Source organism: Acanthochromis polyacanthus, chromosome 4 (genome assembly GCF_021347895.1).
Source record: "Acanthochromis polyacanthus isolate Apoly-LR-REF ecotype Palm Island chromosome 4, KAUST_Apoly_ChrSc, whole genome shotgun sequence".
Lineage (NCBI taxonomy): Eukaryota > Metazoa > Chordata > Actinopteri > Pomacentridae > Acanthochromis > Acanthochromis polyacanthus.
The window spans coordinates 36,182,531-36,200,428 of NC_067116.1; the positions used below are offsets into that span (position 1 = coordinate 36,182,531).

At 39.7% G+C, this 17,898-nt stretch overlaps 1 protein-coding gene across 11 annotated transcripts in view; it reads right to left on the reverse strand.

Moving 5' to 3' along the window:
• Positions 1-3,319: 3,319 nt before the first annotated feature.
• LOC110950205 (flavin containing dimethylaniline monoxygenase 4) overlaps positions 3,320-17,898 on the reverse strand; it is a 47,083-nt gene continuing 32,504 nt past the window's right edge. For 3 of the 11 annotated variants that reach the window (XM_051946628.1, XM_051946626.1, XM_051946615.1), the window contains exon 10: positions 3,320-4,676. In XM_051946628.1, the coding sequence (XP_051802588.1) occupies positions 4,253-4,676 (424 nt within the window). In that variant the 3' untranslated portion in view covers positions 3,320-4,252. Of the gene's footprint in view, positions 4,677-4,777; positions 4,851-6,589; positions 6,798-7,445; positions 7,594-7,882; positions 8,080-9,030; positions 9,174-9,944; positions 10,111-10,240; positions 10,430-10,522; positions 10,664-11,654; positions 11,740-17,898 lie in introns of those variants that run through there. The other 8 variants (XM_051946627.1, XM_051946612.1, XM_051946625.1 and 5 more) reach the window with 7 other exon arrangements.

Consider the following 17,898-nt stretch of genomic DNA (forward strand, 5'->3'; position numbering starts at 1 on the left):
CCTAATTCTTAAAAGTACTTTATAATTGAAGTATTATTATCAATAACAACAGCAATAATAATAAGACAACTAAACTAGAGGTAGGAAACCATGCAAACATGACTTAACAAAATCTCAAATATGTGAGTGCGTTGACTTTGACGGCGTGACATTTAAACTTCGGTTTCTCCAAACCTGGCAACCCAAATGTCAACGAGTCACGCGTGGATGAATCTTGTTCCGGGGTCTACCGGTGGCTGGGAGGAGGCGGTTTGCTTGAAGTCAGGAAATTTCAAATCGAAAATTTCCACCTACATTTTTATTGTTATCGTGATTCATTTAAAATAATTTTAAACGACTCTATCTACCTATCTATCTATCCATCTATCTATCTATCTATCTATCTATCTATCTATCTATCTATCTATCTATCTATCTATATGTTTTCACAGCTTTCTAGAGTTTTAAAAAGTAATTATTTTTTATTTTATTAACAAAGCCAAATTAAATCATATCCATAATGGGATGAAAATCCTTCATAAAGGGAATCTTGTATCAAAGTCTCAGCTTACCTTCAATGTGTCAGTAAGCTACATAAAAATGACAAAATACATAAACAATAGACTTTTATTTCCTTCTACAAGTATTTTTTTTAGTTTTGATTTAGTCTTGATTATTCATATTTTTACACAGTCACTTGACACAGTCTCATTGTAGCTAAACTGAAATCAATACAAATGTAAAAAGCTGCCTTAACTGCTGATGTGGACTACATGAGACACAGGAGGGGATTTCTTCATCACATGCTCTCAGTATGATGCAGCCAGGCACAAAGGTTTGTACAATACATGAGGCTTTTTGAAACAAAACTTGAGGCAACTTCTGAAGTCACCATTAGATGGCATTAAAGACCAGTGTACATTATTTCAGTTCACAGTCCAGCCTTGACAAGAACTCATGGCAGGGTTACCTGAGTTTGTCAGCTTTTTTTGTGGTTACACCAAGATGAGGAAGATACACGAAATCTGATGTATCAACATGTAGAAAATAATTAAATATGCTTGCTTATGCATGACCTTATTACAGATATTTATTGAGCTGTGTTTGTCTACTTTTGACATTTTTATCTATTTTGTTTCATAGGTTAGTAAATGATCTGAATATTGTTTTGCAGCTTGTGCATCATCTGTCATCACAATATCGGGTATTATAATTAACAAATACCTGCAAGTCAGCCATATATTACAAAGTCATAATCACATCAGACATGAAGTAACACATCACAGGAGAGCCGGAAGATTGTTCCTTTCAACAGAACCAGAGGCTACCTAAAAGATCTCCTGGGTTTGTACACATCACACAGCCATCCATCCGTCCATCCATCCATCCATCCATCCATCCATCCATCCATTATATATACCATAAATCCTTAGTCGTGGGGGCACTGGAGTCTATCCCAGCTGACTTGGGGAAGGCAAGAGATACCCTGGACAAGTCGCTAGTCTGTCACAGAGTTACACACAGAGACAAACAATCACACTCACATTCACACATACATACAATTTAGAATCATTAATTAACCTCCCCATGTTTTTGGACTGTGGGAGAAAACCCACACATGCACATGGAGAACATGCAAACTCCATGCAGAATGATCCCAGGCCTAGGTCAGGACACAAACCAGGGATCTTCTAGCTGCAAGGCGACTGTGCTAACCACCGATATACACTGTGCAATCTACACTAAAGCATTTTTAAAAACAACAATAACAACAACAACAACAACAAAAAACAGCTGTGGAAACAACTGTAAAAATCTGGCAGTTGATGGTGCCAGAAAACAAGCATTAAAAATCATGGAGTGCTGTAACATTCAGAAGCTGTAAACATTGCTAAAAGAACAGAAAATGTCTGTTAAGTAATAATATTGTTCCTGAGGTAAAAATGAAGTAAAATTATGTAATCGTGCTGCCATGCATTTTAAAAGAACAAATTACTCTTTGTAGAAATACTGTTTTTTGATGAGAACATTTTATATTGGTTTGACCTTTTTTTCATTCAGCATGTAAATCAATCCTTTTTTCAGAGATTCTACTAGATATTAGATATTGCTAGACTTTAACTAAAGAATGAGCTGCTGTGAAATAACATTTTAAAATGTATTTAGTATTTTTTAAAAAACCTTATTTAATTAAAAGAATAGTAGCAGATACTTGTTGTTGATTTAGATACAGAAAAATAAGTGTAATTTTACAGTCAAAAACAGATTTTTCATGTGGACATCATTTTGGTCTGTTTTTTCAGCAGTTTACATATCATTTAATACCTTTATTTCTGAGATTTTACGAGTTAATATTTGTTTTTTTAACAGACAGAGAACATCTGTAAAATAGCACTGAATTGTTCCACAAAATTACAATTAAAATGGTTTAGAAAAACAATATTAACCATATTTTTTCACTATCTTTATGAATGAGGAGCGCACTTTAACCCTCTGACATAATATCAGAACAGTGAGCAGTGATTGAGGTCAGACAGTATTGTAAAGATGGCTGAAGCAGTTGGAGCAAGTTTTATAAAAAAAAAAAAAAAGAAACAATAATGAGAGACTGCAAAGGTTTGTAGCATTTGAAAATCAAATAATCCAAGTTTTTCCATGTTATCATGCAAACATTAGTTCCACTAAAAGTGCACATTTTAAACTAGCAGTCATGGGACTGTGTAAACACAGCAGTTATCTGACCTTTAGCACAGTATGCATCAATAACTTACTGCACACACCCAGAGGTTCAATCCTCAGGTAAATATTGAGGCTTTTGAAACTTTTTTTACTTACTTTTTTGGTGCATCTGAGGGTAACTGCATGATATTCTATAAAGTTGAGTCTTGGTGTTAATGAAAGAGCTAGACGCTTAAAAAAGTACTGTTTATATTGATTAAAAGCACCTCTGACTAGTGACCCACACTGAATTGTTCCATTGCCAAAAGCTCTGCATAATCTGGCAATTCAGTTGGCAGAATGATGAGTGAACATTTATGTGACTGTATTGATTTATCACACACTGCATGTCAGCGTAACTGCTGCTATACCTGATGTAGAAAAGAAAACCTCAGTATTATTCTTAGGTTTCTCAAGTTAAAAGAAAACCTATTAGGATGCTAGAGTTTGGAGATAAAATGAAAGAAGTTTTTGACCGCAACAGAAAACATTTGCTTTTACAAACAACACTAAAAACAAGTTTTAACAGCTGCAGCAAATAAAGATTTAACTGTTTTCTAAGCTTATATAACTGAAGACCTGATGACTGATTTGGGAGTGATAAAAAGTTCAAGCTCTGCAATTTCTAGTGTTGGACCCAGGTTTATTTATACAGTTACACCACATTTTTGATAGGTCAATCTCTTGTTAAGAATACAATAAAACATTTTAACCAGACTAGTTTCGGGAACTTTTTCAAAATATGACATCAAAATGTTTTGGGTAATTGATTTTTTCTCCTTTGGCATTGTAAAAAGCATTTGGATGCAACCAGTTCTGCATTATTTAATGTGAGTAAACCTGAACAATTCTATGACTATAAAGAAAGAACAAGACAAAAATCATGTGAATGCAGCTTTACATTACACTGTTTCTTCTCAGCCTTCTTCATCATCACATTCCGGTATTGCAAAAAACAAAACATAACATTTTAAAAGCTTATTTAAAACATTTTCTTTAAAAAGTTTAGTTCAAATTGCAATTGATGTGAAGTTCATATTGATGCATATTGAACTTCGCCATAAATCGTGGAATCCGTCATTTTAAACACTGAAAATCCAAATCTATCATTTATTTCTTTGCACACATACATAACATAGTAAGATTTTGAAAAAAGCCATTATACAGAAGATATTACAAGCAAAAATGATTTATGAAAATACATTCCCTCAGAAATGGACAACACAAAGCAAAAGAAATGCAATGTATGTAGTTATGATACACTCTGTCAAGCAAAACAAATGAGCTAATTAGATAAAGAGTCTTCAAGTCAAATACTTCTTAAACTATTCAGTAAAAAACAGAAGCAAAACATATTTGTGAATTGGACATTAATTAATAAAAGAATCTGCTGAATAAATCTTTTAGTTTCAGTCGAGCTGACCTTCAAAGTTATCATACAATTACATCATTGACTAACATATCAGTAAATTGTCAATTTCAGACATTGTTGTAGTTTAGTGCAGACATTTGCTGAGCAAACATTCAAAGAGGGATCACAGATGAAGCTGACTGGTTAAGAATGTTGCAGCATTGCAGGCAGGTGCTCTCTAATCCTGTCCAGCAATGCAGATGGATCCTGTAGGATGGCTGGAAGGTTGTTCCTGTTCACGTAGGCAGCCAAGCTCACAGCAGCAGTTGACAGAACCAGAGGCCACATGACGGAACTCTTGGCTTCGACCTCACAGGGTCTGGTCTGCATGGGTCGAGCCATTCTCTCCCACTGGGTGAGGATGGCCTGCCGGGCTCCGGCCCACTTTCCTGGCCCTCCGAGACGATACTGGTAGGGTGTGACAGGACCAAACACCATGCTCAGTCCAATTCTGGGATCAGTCAGCAGCAGCTTGAGGATGTTGGGTCGAACCCCCACCATCTCGGCTATCTCATCCATGTAGTCAACATAGTCCACCTGGATGGTGTGTCTCTGACTGGTGACATACCTGAAAATGAGACTCCAGTTGAACATGTGCAGAAAAATCTGGATCTCTACAGATCTGAAATATGTAAGTAATCACAAAGTTGACTGATTTCACTTCAGTACCTTTTAGCCATGGTCTCTTTCTTATACTGGATATCTTTTAGCATAGCAGCCACTGAAGGAAGCTTTATGCAGTCTGTTTGAAAGGGGACATACACACGTGGACAAAATTGTTGGTACCCCTCAGTTAAAGAAGGAAAAACCCACAATTCTCACTGAAATCACTTGAAACTCACAAAAGTAACAATAAAAAAAATTTATTGAAAATTAAATAATCAAAAACAGCCATTACTTTTGAATTGTTGATTAACATAATTATTTAAAAAAAACAAACTAATGAAACAGGCCTGGACAAAAATGATGGTACCTCTATAAAAGATTGAAAACTATTTGACCAGAGTGACATGATTAACTCAGGTGTGTCATTTAATTGACATCACAGGTGTTTCCAAACTCATAATCAGTCAGTCTGCCTATTTAAAGGGAGACAAGTAGTCACCCTGCTGTTTGGTGAAAAGGTGTGTACCACACTGAACATGGACAACAGAAAGCCAAGGAGAGAATTGTCCCAGGACATCCGAAAAAAAATTACAGACAAACATCTTAAAGGTAAAGGCTATAAGACCATCTCTAAACAGCTTGAAGTTCCTGTGACAACAGTGGCTCATATTATTCAGAAGTTCAAGACCCACGGGACAGTAGCCAACCTCCCTGGACGTGGCCGCAAGAGGAAAATTGATGACAAATTGAAGAGACGGATCGTTGGAATTGTATCCAAAGAGCCCAGAGCAACCTCCAAAGAAATTAAAGGTGAACTCCAAGGCCAAGGTACATCAGTGTCAGATCGCACCATTCGTCGTTGTTTGAGCCAAAGTGGACTTCATGGGAGACGACCAAGGAGGACACCACTGCTGAAAAAAACTCATAAAAAAGCCAGACTGGAATTTGCAAAAATGCATGTTGACAAGCCACAAAGCTTCTGGGAGAATGTCCTTTGGACAGATGAGACCAAACTGGAGCTTTTTGGTAAGGCACATCAACTCTATGTTCATAGACTCAAAAACCAAGCATACGAAGAAAAGAACACTGTCCCTACGGTGAAACATGGAGGAGGCTCAGTAATGTTTTGGGGCTGCTTTGCTGCATCTGGCACAGGGTGTCTTGAAAGTGTGCAAGGTACGATGAAATCTGAAGACTATCAAGGCATTCTGGAGAGAAATGTGCTGCCTAGTGTCAGAAAGCTTGGTCTCAGTCGCAGGTCATGGGTCTTCCAACAGGACAACGATCCAAAACACACAGCCAAAAACACCCAAGAATGGCTGAGAGAAAAGCGTTGGACTATTCTAAAGTGGCCTTCTGTGAGCCCAGATCTGAATCCCATTGAACATATGTGGAAGGAGCTGAAACATGCCATTTGGAGAAGACACCCATCAAACCTGAGACAACTGGAGCTGTTTGCTCATGAGGAGTGGGCCAAAATACCTGTTGACAGCTGCAGAACGCTCATTGACAAATACAGAAATCGTTTAATTGCAGTGATTGCCTCAAAAGGTTGTGCAACAAAATATTAAGTTATGGGTACCATCATTTTTGTCCAGCCCTATTTCATTAGTTTGTTTTTTTAAATAATTATGTTAATCAACAATTCAAAAGTGATGGCTGATTTTGATTATTTAATTTTCAATAAATTTTTTTTTATTGTTACTTTTGTGAGTTTCAAGTGATTTCAGTGAGAATTGTGGGTTTTTCCTTCTTTAACTGAGGGGTACCAACAATTTTGTCCACGTGTGTAGTTGTTTAATTTTATGAACAAAATAATTCTGTAAAAGCCTAAGTGATGAGATTAGGGTGCATTTCCTAAGCAATCTCTTTTACCTTTAAAGACACGTGTGGCCCATCTGGCCTGCATCTCAGAGATGGGCATAATGGCTCCCAGTGGTTGCACTAAACCAATGATACACAGCGTGGGCCGATCCAGCTCAGGAGGAAACACATACTTGTACAGAGATGCTTTGTTCTCAGACACTGAGACCACTTGTGAAGCCAGAAATGGAAAGGAAAACCGGTAACCTGTGGCAAAAACCTGCAAGAAAGAGGCTTGTGTCAGTCACACAGCGCCTATAAAAAATATAATGCTGCCACCACCATGCCGTGTGATGCTACGCATCGTCTTGTTATTTATATCCCTCCTCTGACTTAGGTTCTTCTTCTTTATTTATTTACTTATTTTTTTGCTTAGAGTGTTCTTTTGTCTTAATGGAGTAGTTAAAGCCAAGTGTAATAATTTAAAAGTGACTGGACCTTCCAGATACAGGTGTCTTTATATTACAATCATTTTCGGCAAATTCACTGCACTCAGATGATCTCTATTTCACTAACGGTGACTTCTAGCATCAACTGGTTGCACCTGTGCTGCACTGGGTGAGTCACTTTAAATGGGGAGAATATTTATGCAATCAATTATTTTTTTCCTCTTTTATTTTTAATTAATTGACATTACTTTGGGGAAGAGGGTTTTCACTTGGACATGAAAGAGTCTTTTTAGACATTCTGGTCCAAACAGACAAATGAAAATGGCTGTAATTTAATGTTGAAAATCAACAAAAGTGGGCTTCATACTTTGTACAGGCATTGTAAAACTGCTTGACAGTTGTATTTTTTTTATTAATAAAGTGTTGGGAGGACAGAAAAGCTGTACAAGTGGGTGAGTGTTGTTTTCACATAAACTTACCACCAGGTCAACATCTTCCACTACACTTCCATCATCAAACTCCACACTGGAACCTTGAAATCTGCGGATGTTGGGTTTCACCTGAATTGTTCCAGACAGGATGCGGTTGGGAAGCTCATCGTTCACTGTGGGATGTTGGCTGAACAACCTGAAATTTATGTCCACTCTGGCTAGGTATATGACTGCAATTTATTAAATACTGCAGATAGATTCATATAAACAAGGCTAGTAGTGTAAAGCTCCACCAGTAGCATCATTTAGTTACACAGAATAAATATTCCTATCATTTTGCTATAAAGCCACGCAAATAGTGAGGCCAAAAGCTTGAAAAAAATAACATTATACTTGGAAAAACTGCAGTGAACTTTAAAATTTAAATGTTTTACTATATTACAACACAACATGCAGATATAGACATAGTTGTATAAATACTGAACCTGTGCTTTGGCTTCAGATTGTACAGAGCGTGATCAAATCTGAAGTCGAGTCTCTTCTCTCCCAGAGAACAGAAAACACCAAATGGTAAGTTTCTCCGTAGAAAACCTCTGAACCTGTTGAAAGTCAGATCAATAGGAACCCCGTTGTCCCCAACTCGGTTCAGAATCCAGGCTCCCCTACGAGTGCTCAGGTAAAGCTAAAACAGAAAAGAAATGGTAGTTCGTCGCTGTCCAGGTAGTTTTGAAAAAAAAATGCTTTGCAAGGATGCTTTGTGTCTGAAACGTTAACACTTGAAGAAAGGATTTGTGAAGTGTGTTCAAAATATAGTGTTATCTGCAAGTTAAAACAGTGCAAAATCACCCACCCTTTCCAGTGTAGCGCTTTGTTTGGGTAGAATTCTACTTTATTACATTTATTTCAATTGTATGTGCAGTTGTGCACACAATAAATTGAACATACTGACTCAAACTCCTTTCTTTTTTTTTTATTACAATTATTTGGCACTTTCACCGTTATTAGTGAGTTACAGCGGAAAAGGAGACAGGAAATTGAGGAAATTAATGGGGAATTGTATGCAGTACAGGTCTGGGCTGGTTGAGAATCTAACTGGGGGCTCACTGCTCGAGGGTATTTGCGTCCATGTGGTATGTGCTCGTATTCACCTTTAATTCATATTACAAGCTCGGCACATTCATTAATTAGAACTTGTTTTTTAGGACTTTTGGACTGCACCCTGATGGTAAAGATTATGTTTTTTTTTTCTAGTAAGCACACATGGAGAAACTCAAGTATTTCACTCTTATGCAACATTTACACATTCAAACCTGTGCATTTTGAATATTTTGCACATTTAAAAACTTGAATCAATATCAGGCAAAAATCTCACATCTCTTCCATAGCATTGTTTTTTCATATAGATATGTACAATATGGCAATTTTCCATATCCAGTGGATTCTGTGCAATATCTGAATTTCTACATATGGAACAATCTGTACATTATCAAAGGTATTCAGGGATATTTCTTGTTTATTTCTAATTTCTACTGATGTTTCGTGCATGTTTGCACTATCCTCTTTGCTGCTGCAACACTGTGGGATAAATAAAATCTTATCTTTCCGTATAGGTACGTAACTATCTCAGGCCAACCTGCTTGGTGACTCTGCTCAGCTCCACCGCTATGTCACCTCCAGAGTTTCCGATTCCAATCACCACAACCTTTTTATTCCTCCACTCTTCAGGAGTCTTGTAGTCTCTGCTGTGGAAATATTTTCCCGTAAAAGTGTCGATGCCTGAAGAAAATAAGACAGATTTGTGAGAGCTGTACATAAGTAGATATTGAAGCTTTGCAATCAAAGCACAGCTGGACCCACAGTTCAGGACATGATGCGGACAACTCTTATCACTGTGGATCATGGCACTAAATAGTGCTATAAAACCACTTTGTTGGTTGCTAAAACCGCTAAAACTGCGCAAAGAGTCGGTTGATAAGCAACAGAATTTTCTTACGGTGTTGCAGCAAAATCAGGAACAGAACAGACACTTTGTCAACCAGAACATACACACAACAAAAAAGGATTCTAAATACAAAAACATTCCAATATATACACGTAAAAAAAACCCATACATACATACATATATATATATATATATATATACACATACACATACATATATACGTGTGCACGCACACACTCTACAGAAAAGATAGAGCAGCAGTATTGCATGTAACACTGAAAAAAGTAGCAGCAGTTATATATTCAGTGACAACAGGTGGACCTGCACAGAAGGATTATTTGAGTTCAAGAGTCTCATGGCTATCTGCTACTGAGTGAACTTGATGAGTTGAGTTATGTGCTGTTTTTCAAGGCAGATTAATTACTAACCAAGGAAACTGATTTGCATCTGTGGTCAAACTTCAAATCCTTAGGTTTTCCATATTTTTAAATTTTGGACAACTTTTAAAAGTTTTCCTTCACTGTTGATGGGCTACTACTCTGCATATGTAACCAATCAGATGTGCTGTGGGCTACAGATAGAGGGATACACATGTGGGGCATTACCTGGGAAGTCATGGAGAGGCAGGTTGGGGTGGCAGTGATGTCCAACACAGATCATCACAGCATCAAAAATGTGTTTCTCCTTTTTGCCTTCACTGTTCTCCGTTTCAACATCCCACTGGCCTGAACGGGAAAAGTCTGATCTCTGCTTCACCTGCAGGACTTTGGTCTGGACAACAAGAAGACAGAAGAGAGTTTGCAGACTCATTTAATCATCACAATTCATCATTTCTTGTCATATACATGAAAATGAAGGTGATAAGAGAAGTAAATGTAGGAAGTGAGCAAAGCGTCCTCACATTGAAGCGGATGTGCTTGATGAGCTTGAAGTTGTCGGCGTACATCCGATAATAGTCCATGATGAGGGTGTTGTGCATGAAGTTTGGGAAATGTGCGGGGATGGGGAAGTCGCTGTAGCACATCATCTCCTTGGAGGTGTTGATGATGACAGAGTGGTAGATGCTGGCTCTGTCTGACTCTGGATTCTCCTGCAGTAACAGCCAAGATGAGGGGGGAAAAAAAAACACCATAATTCTTATCAAATCTAGAGAAAAGTCCAACCTGTACACAGCGTCACAAACCTTAAACCTCCACAGGCCTCCGATGTCATTGCTGCTTTCAAAGCAAACAGGCTCCAGCCCTTCATCCAGGCAGCACTTGATGCAGGCCAGACCTGAGCTGCCTGCTCCAATCACTGCCACGCGACGAGTCATACTTCAAATCTATGAAAATAAATCTAATCACTTTCGATGTTTTTTCAAATTTGCATTCAACAAATAGTTTAATGTCATCACATCTCAGCACAGAAATTCTAATGGCAGAAAAGAAATTTTTTATAAAGCTATCATCTGACATAAACACAAATAAAATCTATGACTGTAAAAAGGATGTATTTATTAACAGCAAGATTAGTCTGTGACCTCAGGGTGAAAGACTTTGGTCAGATTGTTGCGTATTTGCGTTTTTGTGATAAGGGTGACCTTTCTCATCAATAACCTATAAAATAAATCAGTTTCAGTCCAGCTGGCAGCTAAAAACGGGCAACTCTGGTGTAACCAAGTGGATTTCGAAATCTTTCTATGCAAGACACCTTCATATGTGATTTTTCTTTGTATAAATCAAATAAATAGGACCAATTACAAGGAACACAGTTTCAGAACTGTGGCTCTTGCTTTTCTGAACTCCCTGATGGATAAATATGGAGCATGGACTGACTTTAGAAAGAAATTAGGATGATTTTACCTTGCTTAGAGCACAATGTCACACATTCAGATTCATGTTTGTTCTAAAATACCTTAAACATGCCATTAAAAGGTTACAATTTGAAGATGTGTGGGCTGGGCTGAGCTTCCAGTGTTTTATTTCAGATCCTAACAACGCTTGACATGTTTTTTCTTTCAAACAAGAGGATGTATCCATGCAGGAAGCATGAAACAAGTATGGTTTTTCTAACTTTTACGCGTTGATTAAATCAGGCTTTCCCCTATTCAGTCTAATCAATCTAGCTTCATTTACTCTGCTGATTTGTGTCGAGATTTACTGGCATAAAGTTCACCAGTACTTAATATGTGGCTTCTGTTCTTAGTCAGCGAGTTTACAGCCGCTGCAGCGATCCAAGCTGTCATGTTTGCCAAACTTGGTTTTCCAGCCGTCATATTTAAAAATGTTGCACAGATGTACCCAAAGTTGCAACCTATTATCCAGATGTCTTACCTTTCTGCAGCTCGAGTCAGGAAACAGCTTCTTCGTGTTGTATGCACACAGTCTGAGGTTGCATGGAGCTGGACGGTGGGCGGAGTGAAGCTTCTTCTATTTATCCTAAACTGAACCTGTGGCGTCACAGTTATTTAACAGGAGGGAAAGCAAACAGACAAACACTACTCTATACCAAAACATTCCATACATGCTCCATTTTATAGTCAATGTCATGAACCCGAGAGGGTTTCTATCTTTACAAGTTAAAAGAAGCAAGATAAGCCAATGCCTTACATGCGTGTTGATGAGAAATGATGGTTTGAAGATGTATTTTAGCATTTTTTATTATTATTTGGAGTAATGCAACAGAATGGTAACAGTTTGTTGCAAGTTTTCTGAAGACCTTATCAGGACAAAGCAAGCCCCACTACTGCAAAACTAAAGTACATCCACGCACAATGATGCATACTTCATTCTTGTCATCATGTAAAGAATTTCACAATCAAATGAGTCATTTCAAGATCTATTTGTGTATTTTCACTCTCCAGTCATAATTACTGAACCTCATGTGAACTTTAGTGCAATTCCAAGGCGCAAAGATGTTCCTTGAAGGTTTTTAATGCTGTTATAAACTTTTATAATTCATAGATTCCATTACATTTAAAATTATGAGTTATGATGAGATTTTCAAAACTTCTTTTCACAAAATCCATTTTTATCTTACACATACGTGATAGGACGGCCCAGTCGTTCTCCACTTATGCTGTTTGTGCGTATTGGATAAGGTGAATTGTGGTGTAGCTCTCTCAGCTGCTCACCGCTCATTGAATGCCGCTCAGCTGGAAGCAATTTTCTTGTTGCCCCTTGATTACTGGGCGGAGCCACGCAGAGCTGCATCTGGGAGAGGGCGGCGCATCTCGCACATGCATCCGACAGGTGTGGCAGAATTCTCCCACTCCCCGGAAAAATATGACTCCCCCTTCGCGTGAACGCCACTTGACGGATTTTCTGTTGTACCTTTACTGATTTTTGTTGTTGTTTTCCTCTGGTTTTCGGGTTAAATGGCGAAATAAATTAAGTACCGAAAAAAATTAAGTACCGAACTGTGGACATGTTTTCCTGTTAAATATAATAAGGTGACATATTTCTCCTCCTCTTCTCATCAGTATGTCCGCACCCTAAATGGCATCGGGGGAGATCCTATGCTGATGCTTCATTCATACGAGGACGTCAGGACAAGGTGTAATCGCCAAGTGTTGTTCATATTCTATCAGTGTTATGCACGTGCCAATAAAATAATTGTTAACTGAGAAAACGTTCTGTCTCCCTATTTAAAATCGGACTCCCCTAAGAATGCAAAACGTAGTACCAAAATATTTCTGGTACTTAAGTATAAAGACCAAATGCCTGGGAAGCTGCGTTGTCATTCCCGGGTCTCCACCTCTGCCGCTGCACTCATAGACATATACATACAGTGCATGTCTATGTGTATATGGCCGCGCTACTGCTGTTCTGTCTGTCGGTTCAAGCTTTCTGCTCGTCTGCAAGTGTTTTATTGTTATTGTTCTTTTTCACCCTTATCTCTGTGTGTGCCCTGCTGCCTGGCACACCTGGGGGCATAGGCGTCAGTTTAGGGGGGGACGGTGGGGACGTGTCCCCCCCACACTTTTTGTCAGGGGTCATTTTGTCTCCAACACATTCAAATTCTTCACATGTAAGCCGTTGTAAACCCAGTTATTTTCAGTAGTATAGAAAATTCTGACGCTCCTGAACGCACCATCCGCACTCGCACTCCGCACGCCGAGAGTTGCACAGACATGCAGCACACCTTCGTGAGGTCAAAAAAACCGCGCAGATGCTAAATTTGCGCCCGTGCCAAGTGGAAGCTCCGACCAGAGGCGTGCAGGGGCAAAATTTCGGCCAGGGAGAATTAGTTCTATAGCGGCCCACAGACCCTATCACCTACATGCACCGATAGCGCAGCAGGTTGCGCCTTCGCCTTTGGTGTGATGGTTGTGAGTTCGAGCCCAGCTTGTGGCATTTTGCCGCCGTTCTTCGACAGTGCTGCGGTCTCCGTCCCACCCACTTTTAAAAACAAACTGACGCCCTTTCCTGGGGGGTATTCCACGAAGCTGGCTAAAACTAGCTTAGCTTAGCTAGACTTTGTATTCCCATTATGGGAGACGCCAGCGTGTCGTCATTTGCTATGGTCACGTGGTACAAGACTGCTACTGGTTGGCAAGAACTGGCAGTAACATAACGGCTTGCTACGAGAACAGTATCGGGTTTGAAACAAATACGTAAAGTTATCGCTTTTCATGAATGAAATTGCACATGTATTTACCACAATGGTAATATCGTGTGTAGTTGTTGGTTGTACGAAGCGTTTTGAGAAGGGATCGGGCTTGGAATTTCACCGAATACCGATGTCAGGAGAGAGAAGATGGCGGTGGCTTCAGCCATCTACAGGAAAAATTGTACCCCAGTAAGCAGCAGAGATCGTGTTTGTGGCTCCCACTTTTCTTCAGGTAAACTATTCAACAGTTTAGCATGTTTAGTATGTCCAACTTTGAGCTTATTTACCAAAAGATATTGATTTAGTGTCGCATCCTTCGCGTGAAGCGATCTCTACACTTTCGGTTTGGTTCAGTGTTGTCATGTGTTACCGATCGGTTTTAGGCGATGAAAGTATACTAAAGTCGATTGAAGTATATTCAATAACATCTCCTTAAGCCAGCAGCCTCCTATTTGTAACCACATTTGTTTCTGTATGCGTCTAGCGATCGTTTTTTTAGAATTAAAAAATGCTGTGGGTCTGTTACTGTTACATAGAAGCCATACTGCAGACAAAAAAATACAGCAACGTATTGACTTTTCTTTGACATCTTGTTGAAGATTAACAGAAGATATATTATTTTTAATTCATAATTATATATTTTTGGGTGGGCGAACTGCCCAGCGGTGTCAATCAAGTAAAAATAAATGTCGGTGAAGGAAATGTCCGGCCACAATGAAGGATCGTCAACCCACACAGTCTTCAAATTGTAGGGATCTGGCAAGGTTTTACTGTTTCTCTGATATCTCAGGTTACTCACGTATATTTGTCGGGCCTCAGGTGATAAGGATTGAGCATAATCGGACAATTTCACGGAAGGATAGTTCGCATCAGCCATTGTTCCTCTGGTTCCTTTTGCCAACCAGCGCGGTAATCACGTGACTTCGTGACGTCACTGTTTGTAAACATTGGCGTCTCCCATAAGGGATATACGGGAATACGGTCTAGCCCTCCTCCATTGACACATTTTGACAGGTTGTCAAGCTCCGAGCAGATCAGACCGAACCAATCAGAGCACCAGAGGCGGGAGTTAACGATGCGTCATCTTCAGGGCCGAGATTACCCATCTAACACCTGTGCACCTCCCGCATACAAACGAAATGGCAACCGCAACAGAGCGAGGTTTCTCTCGTGCGCTTTCCTCTGTTTTGCACGGGCTGAATTTGTCCTTAAAACTGGTCGCCATAACTGTTAGGACTACTTCTTCTTCTTCTTCTTTTAATTCCGGCAGGCTGTACGATAGAATGCGTAATGCTGCCCTCCACTGTTGAAAGGGAGAGCTTAAATTTTCCTCAGGACCCCTGTATGGCGAAGGAAGCTGTTAAAACTACAAAATATCATGGCGGAAAGGCAGTTGTTAGGTCGCTTAGTGATTGCGTCACACATGTGTTACGCTGATTGGCTCTCTCCAATTCAAGCTGTGATCGGTAGTCCCGCCTCTGGGCTAGATTTGGTTCAATGGAGCAGTTCCAGACTGACTTTATGTGTATTTGTAATACACAATATAAAGGCTGTCTGGTCCCCAGGCAAGGCTAAAACAGGCTGGGCTTACGCCGGTAAGCGTGGCTTGAACAAGCGGCAACTTTAATCTCAGCTGCAAGTAGTTCCACAAACGAGGCTCAGCTGTTTTTCAGAGACGCTTATTCAAGCCAGGCTGATCCAAGCCAGGCTGATCCAAGCCAGGCTGATCCAAGCCAGGCTGATCCAAGCCAGGCTGAGCGCGCGTCCGGGCGAGATAAAAAGCCCAGACGTGTCGATCGTCGAAATGATGATATTATGTCCAAAAACAGAGCGGAGACTTTGGCTGAATCCCAAACCGCCCCCTGCACACTCCCCTCCACTACCGAGTGTCACTCCAAAAGAAGTCACACTCGCAGCTGTGGAGGGCACCTATTATTGAAGGGGGAGGGTATAAATACGATCGTCAGGAATGGGACGCCCTGTCGCCTCACCGGAAAACGGAAGACGTCATCGCCATGGTAACACAAAGACGCCTACTGTCATGGCTGTAGCGCTGTGGCACAGGTTGCAACTAACAAGGATCGCTGCAGCTTCCAGAAGACGAAAGCATCCCACTTTTTTTTCACTCACATGTTTTCCAATCCTATTATCTGGCATTTCAAATCCAACAAATGAATAAATGAATAAATGAATTCTGTCAGTTGTGTTCAAATTTTAAGGTGTCAGAGGGTGCACAATTAAATCAAACGTCAGCAGAGAAGAAGATTTGTTTCTTTTGATTTATCTTTATACACCACTCTTTTTGTGATGCTCTGTTAGTGTGAAAAAGGCGTGGGAGAAATAAAGGACACATGTGGAACTCACATCAATGGCTGAATCCCAAACCGCCCCCGACACACTACCCCTCCGTTTGCGCGTTCCCGTGGAGGGTCCTCCATATTAAGGGCCGTCCCAAACCGCGTAGTGCGGAGGGACTGTTCAGCCCTTAAATAGCGAGTCTGCATCGATGCTCACTCTGGACAACTTTTTCAGGAAGTGCAACGTCAAAATGGAGGAGGAAACAACATATCGATGTGAGTTCCACATGTGTCCATTATTTCTCCCACGCCTTTTTCACACTGACAGAACATCACAGAAAGAGTGGTGAAAAAAGATAAAAGAAACAAATCTTCTTCTCTGCTGACGTTTGATTTAATTGTGCACCCTCTGACAATTACAAGGAGCAAGAGAGTTTTATGAAGATTTTCTATTGATCAGTGTCAGACAGTCCTGTTTGCATTTCTTATGAAGTTTTAGACTTAACAGTCTCCATTACAAGAACTGAAATGCACATTCATGTTAAGAACACAAAAACATCAAGGTAATTCTTTCAAGGAGTTGGTGGAGTTTAGTGAAAACAGAAGCCAAACAAGAGCTGTTGAGTTATCACAGATTAACTCGATCAGTTACCTATGAATGTTCTGTCATTGTATGAAGTTTTATAATAATAATAATTATTATGATTATTATATTTTTCACTCGAAGGACTAAAATATACTTGATGTCCTCATGCATGTTGTGACTCAAAAATCAAAATTGTGCAGAATCCTGTCAAGAAGTTTATGTAGTTTAGTGAAAACAAAGCTAAGCAAATGTTAAGAGTTACAAATTAAATTAATTAGTCCTGAATTATGGAGAGACGTGCTCTTCAAACTTGTCCAGTTGTGCAGATGATTGATGTAGGAAATCACTCACTCACATGTAAACATGTAAACTGTTGTGCAATCACAAAGAGCAATGACGCTTCATGAAGGATCTTCCACAAACCAAAGTCAGAGGCCTGACTACACTTGTCAAGAAGCCCTTATGATAACCAGGTTCCACTACAACGTTACTTTATTAGGGCAAAGTTGAACTAATGTCTAGTTCAAAGTTATGAGGTGTGACAGCGTAAAACTAGCTGAGTTATATTGCCTTCAGAGAACAGAAAACCTAAGAAAGGAATTATTTTGATGACCATGGAAAAAAGATAAAGATACACAGCAAGCTTCCACCAGGTCTGTGACACTATCTGCAGCAAGATCATGTTGTAGGTCTTTGGAGCTGGTCTGTGGGTTGAGTTTGACTGTTCTCACCATCCTTCACCTCTGCTTATCTGAGATTTTTCTTGACCTGCCACTCCGGGCCTTAACGAGAACTGTGCCTGTGGTCTTCCATTTCCTCTCTATGTTCCTCACAGTGAAAACTGACAGCTGAAATCTCTGAGCTAGCTTTTTGGATCCTTCCCCTAAACCATGATGTTGAAAAGTCTTTGCTTTCAGGTCATTTGACAGTTGTTTTGAGGCTCCCATGTTGCCACTCTTCAGAGAAGATGCAAAGAGGAGAACAACTTGCAATTGGCCACCTTAAATACCCTTTCTCATGATTGGCTCCACCTGTGTATGTAGGTCAAGGGTCAATGAGCTTACCAAACAAATTTTGTGTTCC